General features: G+C 39.1%; 1 protein-coding gene across 1 annotated transcript; it reads right to left on the bottom strand.

Moving 5' to 3' along the window:
* Window positions 1–4,431: 4,431 nt before the first annotated feature.
* Window positions 4,432–11,601, bottom strand: PNN (pinin, desmosome associated protein). The gene is made up of 9 exons (XM_011283207.4): window positions 11,340–11,601; window positions 10,593–10,664; window positions 10,131–10,199; window positions 9,568–9,640; window positions 9,373–9,467; window positions 9,133–9,208; window positions 7,981–8,136; window positions 7,760–7,898; window positions 4,432–7,066 (listed from the first exon to the last, which is right to left on the bottom strand). Exons 1-9 carry the CDS (start codon window positions 11,450–11,452, stop codon window positions 5,520–5,522), a joined length of 2,340 nt encoding a protein of 779 aa, XP_011281509.3. The 5' UTR covers window positions 11,453–11,601; the 3' UTR covers window positions 4,432–5,519.
* Window positions 11,602–11,640: the final 39 nt, after the last annotated feature.

Here is an 11,640-nt window from a genome sequence, read left to right as displayed (position 1 = left end):
CATGACCTGAGCCAAAATCAAGAGTCAAGACACTTAACCAACCGAGCCACCCAGGAACCCCTAATCAAGAAATCTTCTTAATCAAAAAAAATACCATTAAAAAAGTGAAAAGCCAAGCTACAAAGTAGAAGATATTTGCAGTGCATATATTCAATAGACTTATTTCCAGAATAAATACAGAACTCTTAAAATCAAGAAGAGACAGTCCCCAAAGAGGATATCTAAAGGTTTTTTCAAAAAATGGAAAACATAACCACATTAGTCATCTAGAAAATCCACATTAAAAAATATGTAACTTGTGACCTAGTGATTACACTCTTTAAATATACCATATATCCATGCATATGTTTACCAAGACATGAATGTTCTATAGCAGACTTGTAAGACCCTAAAATTGAAAACAATCTCAATATCCATATACTGGTGATAGATATTAAGTGACATACAAAAATGAGTCACAGAAACATGTGGGCAAAAGAAGTCAAAATTCAAAATACATTATGATCTCATTTATATAGAGTAAAAAATAGGAGATGAAAAAATAAACCAATGTTGAGAATGCATGAATCACTTTCAAAACTATGAAGGAAAGCAAGTATATGACTACCATAAAGTCAGGATAGCATTGTATAGAAGATAAACTGACACACTGTAAAATTTTGAAATTTGAGCAAACATTGATTTGAATCTGGGCAGCACTAAACTCCTGTCAAGAGCTAGGGGAAAGGCTCTTATAGAGCAGACAGGAAGCAAAGCAAGGAAATTATTTGATTGGCTATAGCTAAAGCAATTACCTTATCTGTGAAAGCCAAGTTGCTGTTTGTGATTGGCTGTCTGTAGGTTTTTCAATTTCCTAACCTTGAGGCACCTCAAGGAATTTACTCTGTTTTAGGTTTTAGTTTGCTGCAGTAGGCTGCCATGGATTAGCACTTCCTTGTTTTTTTTGTTTTTATTTTTTTTTAACGTTTATTTATTTTTGAGACAGAGAGAGACAGAGCATGAAGGGGGGAGGGGCAGAGAGAAAGGGAGACACAGAATCGGAAGCAGGCTCCAGGCTCCGAGCCATCAGCCCAGAGCCCGACACGGGGCTCGAACTCAGGGACCGCGAGATCGTGACCTGAGCTGAAGTCGGACGCTTAACCGACTGCGCCACCCAGGCGCCCCTAGCACTTCCTTGTTTTAGTACGTGGTCATGGTAGGGCAGGAAAGGGAGGGAGAAATCATTGGAAGGGATTCTTGGGTCCTGGCAATGTTCTAGTTCTTCACCTCAGCAATTACATAGGTGTTAGCATTCTGACAATTCATAAAGTTGTATATGGTGTCTGTTAATCTCAATAAAAGAGCAATCTGTTTATCCATGTATGAGTCAGTTACTTAGGAATACATTTCCCAAATGATATCTAAGACCTTTATGGAAAAACATTAAAGGAAACTGAATAATGGAGATATTCATGTTCCGAGTTTGGGTCACTCCTAACCCACTCATATCCACTATCCCCAAACCTGTTCATTCTAGTCCTCATCTCAGCTAATGGCAATTCATTTCTAGTTGTTCAGGTAAAATCTTTACTCATCCTGACTTCTCACAACCACCATAGTCCACCAGCATATCCCCTGGGAAATATCTTTACCCAAAACCTGATGACCACTTTTACAACTTAAACATCTTGGTTTAAGTCATTATATTTTGCCTAATTATTGCAATAGTCTTGTTTCTGTTCCTGCTCTTGGCCCTATTTCATCTTTTCTCAGCACAGCAGCCAGAGTAATTCTGTTAACATAAATTTTATTATCACTTCACCTAAAACTCCCTATAGACTTTAAATGGCCTGTAATGCTTTGTACCAGCTGCTCACCTACCCCCATTACCTCTCTGAAATACTTTACAACCTTTCTCCTTGGTTACTCTGCTCCAGCCATAATGGCTCCTAGCTGCATCTTGGTTCACTGTTTGAAACCAGCATACTTTATGTGCTGGAAGAGACGCAACTAAAGTTGAAAAGACAGATTGAATCACAGAAGCCATGTTAAGGACTTGTCGTAATTTACTTATAAATTGCCTATAATGCACAAGGCCCCATCCTAAGTATTTGAAATAGAGCAGTGGGTTAAAAATTTTAAAAACCTTGTTCTCAAGCGTGCATTCAAGTGAGAAGCAAATAAACCAAAGTCCAATGTTAACTATATAATGGTAAATGTTATGAAAATAAAGCAAGCGGACAGGGATGGCAAGTAGTGATTTTAAGAAAATCAGAGTACTCAAATGGCAATAGGAAGCAGTTGTAGGCATTGGAGTATCATTTTTTGGAAAAGATAATGCTAGGGGACATAAAAATATTTAAGAAATTTTCAGATTTCTCAGGTTTATTTTTTATGAAGTTGCAATCCTCTTCAATGACTTATTAGTACGAAGATCCAACCATGTAATTTGTTTTCTAGGCTAAGTGCTTTAATGGAATTACCTCAAGAAGGAAAACTGGTTAAGACTTTACTCAAGGATTTAAAGTTCTTTTGGGGGGGGGGAGGGGGGGCGGGGTACCTGCGTGGCTCAGTTGGTTAAGCAGCTAACTTCGACTCAGGTCATGATCTCACGGCTTGAGTTCAAGCCCCGTGTCCGGCTCTGTGCTGACAGCTCAGAGCCTGGAGTCTGCTTTGGATTCTGTCTCCCTTTTTCTCTGCCTCCCTTGCTTGCTCTTTCTCAAAAATAAACAATAAAAAAATTTTTTTAAAACGTTTTAAGTAATTGAACCCCAAAACATTTTAATGACTTGTTCTGACAAACACTGGTTCGTATTACTTCACCATATAATCATTAGTAGCTTTACTTTCAAATTTATGTCAATTTATAATTTACTACTTTGGTGGGATTTAACGTAATTACTAAAGTGTATTTGTGTATTTACTGGAGTTCTAGAAATAGTGCATAAATGAGCCCTATTTGGAAATACAACTCACTGAAGATCAATCTTCTATGTGCAAACCTTGGGATTTCAGTTAATCAAGATGTTTCCTAAACAGCTCCTTTGATGTCTCCAAACTAATTTCAGTCCTTAGTCTTGAGCCCTATCCATCTTCTGCTTCTAAATTTTCCATTAACAATAATTTGTAACATCTAACAGGAGGACCCCATTATCTCTTTTCCCTAGAAAACTGTCGTTACTTTTACATTCTTCTTGTATCTTTGTAAGGAACCAATTACATGGTTCTCTGAAAATAAATTCCATATAATTTCACTTCTAAGGACAAAGCATTAATTGGAAACATCAAAAAATCAAAGACACCCCCCCCACCACCAAAAAAAAAAAAAAAATCCTTCAGTTTTAAAAATGAAGTCTTCCAGGGGTACCTGGGTGGCTCAGTCAGTTAAGTGGCTGACTTCAGTTCAGGTCATGACCTCGTGGTTCACAAGTTCAAGTCCCACATTGGGCTCTGTGCTGACAGCCCAGATCCTGGAGCCTGCTTCAGATTCTGTGTCTCCCTCTCTCTCAATAACAAATAATACATTAAAAAAAAAAAAAAACTTCCAATTTAGAAGTGCATATCACTAGTTGTAAAATTTAAAATGGAATTCTTGGGGTGCCTGGGTAGCTTAGTCAGTTAAGTATCTGACTCTGATCTTGCAGTTTGTGAGTTTGAGCCCGCATGGGACTCCACGCTGACCACCTGGAACCTGCTTTGGATTCTGTGGTCTCCCTCTCTCTCTGTCCCTCCCCCTTCTCTCTCTCTCAAAAATAAGCGTTAAAAAAAAAAGAATTTAAAATAGTATTATATATATCAAAATTTAAGATAATTAAAAATTGAAATTCCAAAGATCTTTTTCTCTCCATGCATTACAGCCCCATTACCACTTTCAACAACCGAGCTTAAAGCCAAAATTAATTCCTGAAAAGCATCATGACAAGTGTTCAAATTTTCCAGGTAAAAATGAGTGAAAACTTAATTTTTACAAAGGATCTTAGTACATACAATTATTTTAGATTCATCTAATAAGGATTTTAAGAACCAGGTTACATTTACGGTCATCCCTTCTAAATTTTTACCAACCTTTTCCTTATCATGTTATACAGGATAAAATTTATACTGCATCCCAGAAATTATTAAAACCCCCGGATGAAGTTACTCGGTGGAAACTAGCCCAGGAACGCAGGTAGCTAACTCTGCAGTTTCAAAAGTTCTACTCACTTACTGCTTAATAATTATTCCAAGAAGGGATTTTTTTAGAGTACTTGAATATGTCCTCTCATATTTTTACAGTGCTGGAAATACTTATTGACGTTTTCACTGTCACCATTTACTTGTCAAGGGAAGAAATAATATTCAGTCAAGCCTAATACTAGTCGATGTTATGAACTCAAAGGCCATTTGCAATTAAAGTGCTCTCTTGTGTAAAAGCATCAAAAAGTTAATACAAGTACTAGTCTTAAGCAGTCACACAAGTCTAAGCCACATTTATTTGCACATGTATAGTAATGGCAACAGATACTCCAAATTCATACAAATTGATAAAACAACAAAGTTAATCACTTGGTACACTTGTGTGTTATCTTGCTTACAGATTCAAGTGTAGATGAACTTCCTTCATTCTGTAAACTTTCATACAATACTTAAACAAAAACTCTTGAAAACACATATTGGCATGTTTCAGTTAGAGCCAACACAAAAGTTAAGACAAGACCACAAACTCAAAAACCAAGTTTAGAGTATACTTTTCTACCTCCCTCCCCTACAAAGTGATTATTTTCTTCAATAGATGTATATGCTATATCACACAAGTAGCCATGGAGACAAAAGAATGATGCTCCCATAATCATGAAGAAAATGCCAACCAAATTATACTGTTTTAAGTTATCTACCAAATATATGATTTATATATGAGAAACAGGGGGAAATACTTAGATTAAAATAACAAGGGAGATTAGAAAAAGATAGTAAATGACTTTGAGAACTATGTTCCCCCTGAAAACTGCAAAGATCTGACTTTGACAACTCAAAATAATCATCTAAGGCAAGTAAAAGTGAAGAAACCTTCAAAGACATTCTAATCACGTTCAGTATCTAGTGATAAAAGCTGAAAATGATATCAAGAGGGTATTTATTATACAAGTGTCAACGAGGACATCCCAAAACTAATGAAAGAAATGCACATTTATTTCTACAAAAGCAAAGTATGGTACAGAATTAGAAGGGAACAGACTTAAAGATTTACCTATTAAAATATACAGATTCTTACTGAAGAGTATAGGATTATTTAAAAAAGATGACAAGGGATGTTAATCTTTTTTTATTATTATTATTTTTACATATTTTGGAACCTCACATAATTTTGATAAATAACTCTTACAAAATTATGCAAAAAGTACAAGAATGTCTGGTAAACAAACAGTCTGTATTTTCCAAAAAGATTTTTTACAACATGCAATTCTTAAGGCAGCATCCTCCTTACAAGGAAAGGTAATCCTTTTACTCATCAAGAAATCTTCTGCTGCAAAGAATAGGCTAAGAAAGCCTGGCTTCTTCCATTAACGCCTTTTGTCTTTCCTGTCTGATTTTCGGTCTCTTTCACTTCTTGAAGATCTTTTGCCTGATCGACTACTCTCTGATATAGACCTCTTTCTGTCGGACCGAGAATTCTTATCCTTTGATCCTTTTGTATCTCTACTACTACCACCTTTCGAAGATTTGTGACTTCTTTCTAGTCCTGATGTATCCCTTCGCTTCCGATCCACGCTCCTTCTGTGCTTTCTATCTCTATTATGTCCCCGGCCCCTACTCCGACTTCTACTCTCACTACTACTAGTAGTGCTGCTGCTACTGTCTCTGCTGCTGCTGCCGCTGGTGCTGGAGCTGCTACTGGAACTACTTCGACTGCTACTGCTGCCACTGCTGGAACTGCTTCCACTGCTGCTACTGGTTGAGCTGCTACTGGAACTACTACTGCTACTGCTGCGACTTCTACTCTTGCTGGTTTTATTTCTAGCTCGACCTCTACTTCTGCTCCTAGTTTTGGTTTTGCTCTTGCTCTCTGGATGTACTGTTAAGACTGACTCTACCATCACCTCAGTGAGTTTTACAGATTCCACAGGAAACTCCTTCCTTTCAGGTAGTAAATGCCCTTGCTCCTGAATAACCTGAATTGGTGGCTGTAAAACAGCTAATGGCAAAGTCTCAGGATGAGAAAGAGGCTGAGGTTGGAGTACTGCTTGGGGCTGGGGCTGGGACTGGGGCTGGGGCTGGGACTGGGGCTGGGGCTGGGGCTGGGGCTGGGGCTGGGGCTGGGACTGGGACTGGGACTGGGGCTGGGGCTGGGGCTGGGGCTGGGACTGGGGTTGGGGCTGAGGCTGGGGCTGGGGCTGGGGTTGGGGCTGGGGCTGGGGCTCAGGCTGAAGCTGAGGCTCAGGCTGGGGCTGAGGCTGAGGCTGAGGCAGGGGCTGGAGGTGAGCTACAGGCTCAGGCTGAGGCTCAGATTCTTTCTCTTCTTTCTCCTCAGGCTCATTTTCCATTTCTAGAGCACAGGCATTCTCTTTCATGGGAGAAAGAGATTTACATTCTTTATCTGGCTCAACTTCAAATTCCATTTCTGGCTCCAGTTCTTTGCTAGTTTCATTTTCTGAAGGTTCTACACTTTCAACTTGATTGATTTCCATTACCTCCTGCTCAGTAATTACATTTTTGACACTCTCAACCATCTCTAGCACATCCATAACTTCGTCAGGTTGACTATCCTGCTGCTTCTCACTTTCCCTTATCTCAGTTTCCTCCTCCATCTTGACCTCCATTTCCTGTTTTTGTTCCTCCTCCTCCTGTTCTTTCTCTGCATCACTATGTACTATACCTATTTCCTTTTCCTCTTCCTCTCCTGCTTCCTCTATTTCTACATCATTGTGCTGATTACCTGTCTCCTCCAACTCTTCCTCTCGCTGAGCCACCTTACCCTCTTCTTGTTCCGCCTTCTGTTCTTCATTACGCACCACCTGATGCTCTTTTTCCTTCATTGATTGTCTTCTAGGCCTAGCCTCCATTTTATTTATTTGTTCTGCAAATTCGATGCGTCTACCTTCAAATAAAGCTAAAGGGTAAAAACATACATGTATAAATAATTAAAAATCCTCAAACTCACAATTTGACACTTAGTCACAAACTGTCATCAAGCTTTATCTAAATGTCTTTTTGTAAAGACATAATGACACAAGACTGATTATAGCAAGCAATTACAAATTGACATAAAATGACACAAGCAAAGATCCCCCCAAAAACCTATTATCAGTAGGCAACTACACATTATCCAGCTGATGGAAAAACAAAACAATTTTTTGCCATTTTACTTCATGCTGGATGAGAAATAAATTTTGTTTGAAATACAATCATTTTTATGCTGTCATATCATGCATTAATTTTTCTGATCCCAGAAAAACACTAATCATCTAATCACCATCTCAGCAGTGTCTATCCTTCCATGTGTGCTCTATGGATTACATCAATGTTCACTTTTGTCTTGCTTCATTAGCATTTATATCTGGCTAAAAAGAAATCCTCTCATTCAGACACCTAAGAAATCTATGTAAATACTGCCTAAAACATGGTAAGTTTCAGGTTAAATTCCATCATAAATCAAACACTCCTGCTTCAAACCCATTACGATCTCACAGAATCTTAAAAAAAAAAAAAAAACTACTGATACACAATTACAGGAAACATGTATACGTTGAGTGTATCACCTTATTCGTTAAGAAAATTTCTCTATCTCTACATGTACACTTACCATTCATTTTTCTCTGTGACTCTTCTATTAATTTTTGGGTAGCTGGACACATTCTTCCAGGAATATAGAACAAATGGGGCTTTGTCTTAGTTCTTATATATTTAATTATCTTGGCATTATGCTCATTCCATTCCTCTTGCTAAAGAAAAGGTAAAAGGTCAGGTTTTTGTAAACATGAAGGATTACCAATCTTAGAATTCCAATTCCGAACTACTACTCACCAGCTGCGCAAGCTCAACCTTCTGTTCTAAAAGCCGCAGTTCTGTCTGTTTAGCACGCCTCTCTTCAAACAGTTCTCTCCTCTCATTTTCAACTTGTTTTCTTTCTTCTTCTGCCTGCACTTCAAGTTTTTGTTCAATTTCCTGGCGCCTCTTTTGCTGAAAATAAGCGATAATCTTTAACAACTTATTACATATCGTGATTATATGAAACATTACAATTTTACTAAGTTATCTGTATAGGTTTCATATTTGCAATTCAGGATACCAGCTAATTCAAACTTAGTACTTAGCATTTGAAGCTAATCCCAATTTCTCTTTCATGAAAGGCAGACTGAAGCCTTTCCATTTAAAAATTGAAATGCCATGGACATTAGCCATACTATCAATCACTGTTCCATTTAACATAACTTTTAAATAAGGTTCTTTCATAATTAAGCTAAAAAAGAAGAGCACTATCTTTGTAAGTTATCTTTAGTTATTCTTTCTCCCGAATCAAAGAATGTGACAGAAGGGACATCCTATTTTCGAACATGATGCTTTGAAGCCTTTTATATTCTCTAGGGAAGTTAACATATAAAAGCTATAATAGAACTTTATTAATCTATAACTGAATTGTTATCTCCCTTTCCACCACAGTTCTCCCTTGAGAATAACTTGGGTGTTCAACACCAAGGACACAGTTTTGTAGGTTTAATAAAACAAAAACTTCTAGCAAGATTGCATAGTTAAACAAACTGTGGAAGGCAGGGAATGTTTAGGCTTTTACTTCCAGAGTGCTATGTGGAATTAGCGAACTACAATGCTGATTGAGTTCCACTCCCTTGTTTGAAAGAAAGTACTTTGGGGCCTAAAGAATGACAAGTCTTCTTCAAGACCACAAAATAAGACTGTTGTAGAGCTGGGATCAGAACCTAATTCTCCTGAGTCACAGACCAAGGCTCTTGGCTCTATAAAGAGAAGTTCATTCTGTTACTTCACAGGACCTCAAAAAGAGACCAGCTAAAAATATAACAAATTCAGAACATTTTACAAGTTTTTTTCTCAGCTTCATTTTAGGCTTACAATTCAGTCTCAAGAGCATTTCCACTCTTTTCAAAACATGTAATAAACTACTTTGATAACTTAAAGGAAGCAAAGGAAAATTGTAAATACCCTTTCAGTAGCAACAGTGGATTCTTGTTTAAATTTCTGAAGAGTGCCCATCAACAAGCCAAATATTCGTCGGTTCCTAAAGAACAGAAAGAAAAATTCAATTTCAGTAGGTTCCACTTTTAAGCTCACCATTTCCTAAAAGAAACATACTACAGGCACTTGAACAATTTTTAAAGATAAATTATCCTAAAATTGCATTATTTGACAGGAATTTTCTCACATATAAAAAACTAAAGATACCTTTGCTTTCCCTTTTCATCCATATTTTGATCCTGGATAAGGTCTCTACGTGTGCGTTCTTTGGAGGTAGCTACAACTGAAGACTGCAAAGCTGGCTGCAGGAGAAAACAAATCTCAGTAATTTAACAAGCATATTCAAGGGTGCCACTCCAAAACATACTAAGATGGTATAGAAAGTCTTTTGATCTCAGTTACCTTTTTAACATCATCATCCTCTGGGTCGCTTTCTTGGCGTGATTCTCTTCTTGTCCGACGCTCCCCGCCCAGCCTAACATAGGAGAATTTTAAAGACCAAATTTTAAAATTTGATTTAAGTGCATACCAAGGTCAAGTGATTACTTTTATTATGACTTATTTCTAGAAGTCTCATTTCATCAGTCTCCATCCCATTCTACTCTATCCTCTGGTAGTAAAAGGATAAAATGTGTCACCAATGCTTAGTCCAAATATTGATATCCTGTGTTTCTCAAGTGGTTAAATTTTTATAGTACAAAGCAGAAAAGTGGCACAAACTATTTTCTCAATCTTATTCTTCTCATGATCTTTATTTTGGTAAAATGTCTGTTATTGTTAGTGAAGAACTGAGTTCTGAGGGACATCGGCTTAGTTCAATCAAACGTAAAGGGAACAGAATCAAGGGAAGTGGTATACTGCTCAACTCTAACACAACTGAACAGTATTTATTAAATACTTAAACTTACATGCTACCTCAGAAAAGAGCATACAAGAATGTCTTCGGAACCTTTCCTCCAACGTACCTAGTGACTGCCCCTTCAAGGTCTCTCTGTTTGGCTGGGGGTCCTCCTCCACTATCTGAGAATCCACGCCTGCAATTAAAAACGTGCAACAGAAAACACTTGAAATTTAAGATAAATGATATTTCCCTTTAGCAAGACAATTTGAGTTTTTAAAAAAACCCTTCTAATTATAGCAACCACAAACAAGCATTCACTCCAAGATGCTTTTTAGCACTATTTTAAAAACCACAAAAATAAACCAAGTTTACACATAGCTGGTAGTTAATGTATTCTTCAGTCTCTAGTTTTACATATAAATGAAGTTCCAAGACAAGTACACGGAAAACTACAGCTGATCACAGCTTTAAACAAAACACAAACATTTCTAACATTGACCCTACCACGAATCTTTAGACCAACACTTAATTTAGTATTAAGTCTGTACGATCTTGGCATGTAAATTAAGTCCTAAGAAAATCTTACCTCAGCAATAAACTACCACGTCCTCTACCTCCACCAGGACCAGAAAGGGCCAGCAATCTGGCTTGGATAGGCCTAAAAGATATTTACAAACCAGTAAGAAAACCATGTGGACTTACTTAATGTTACCCCACATTCCACGGATGCGGTACATCATAGAGAAAAACGACCAGAAAGGTTCAAATAACACGGTTTCAAATACACGTGCTTGAAACCAGACAGGAAATACTATTTTAACTCCCTTGTTTTTTACAAAACCAGCATCACAGGAATTATATTTCCCTCATTGCCACTACCCATTAATAAGCTTGGATCAGGCCCGAATTTCGCCAACTCCAAGGAAGCTGCACGTGGGCAAAAGCCTGCGGGGGGAGAGGCGGCGGCCCGCGTCCCAGGAGGGTCTCTGGACCAGCACCAGGCCGGGTAGCCGCCGGATGGGGAAAGGGGCTTTGTGCTGCAGTTCCCGGCCTGCAGGGCCGAGGGCGGGAATCGGCAGCCCAGGCCTTCCAACACGGCAGGAAGCCATCCGGCATGGCTAAGACCCACTTTCCTTCCTCGCGCACCTGAGCCCCGAAACCTACGTCGAGGACCTGGGAGACTCCTCACCTCGTCCAGGACGGGGTTCTCCCGCCTTCCCGGGAACAGGCCTCGATGTTCTAGTCTTCTCAAGGCTGGCCGCCCTTCCCGCCCCCAATTCACCCCAGCTTGCTAGCTATCTCTCGGACCCGGCATTTCTCATCCACCTCTTACCTCACGTCATTCGGATCCCGTCCAGTGAGCTTGCGAATATTCTCATCCACGTTCTTTAGGCTCTCTTTGGCCTTTTCTAGCTGCTCCTGCAAAGTTCTCACCGCGACCGCCATCTTCTCTCTGCAGCAGGCTTCCAGACTGCTCTACAGGCCGCGCCTGGCTGTGTCGCGCTGCGAGACGCGAGAGAACTGACAGCAGGGCCCAGCCAATGACTATAGGCGTTGTTTTTCGGCCTCAACCACTCAGCGTCCGGAAGGGGGAGAAGCTGACGGCCTCTGTGGCTCGGGGCCAATGAAAAGTC

This window comes from Felis catus, chromosome B3 (genome assembly GCF_018350175.1).
Source record: "Felis catus isolate Fca126 chromosome B3, F.catus_Fca126_mat1.0, whole genome shotgun sequence".
NCBI lineage: Eukaryota > Metazoa > Chordata > Mammalia > Carnivora > Felidae > Felis > Felis catus.
Note: the sequence above shows the minus strand (reverse complement) of the source record. Positions and strands in the feature narration are given on the sequence as shown.

Coding starts and splice junctions, on each gene's coding strand:
- PNN (XM_011283207.4), bottom strand. CDS start 11,452: ATGGCGGTCGCGGTGAGAACTTTGCAGGAGCAGCTAGAAAAGGCCAAA. Junction 8,137..9,132: donor CCACTGTTGCTACTGAAAGG/GTATTTACAATT, acceptor GCTTATTTTCAG/CAAAAGAGGCGCCAGGAAAT. Junction 7,067..7,759: donor GTCACAGAGAAAAATGAATG/GTAAGTGTACAT, acceptor TTTACCCTTTAG/CTTTATTTGAAGGTAGACGC.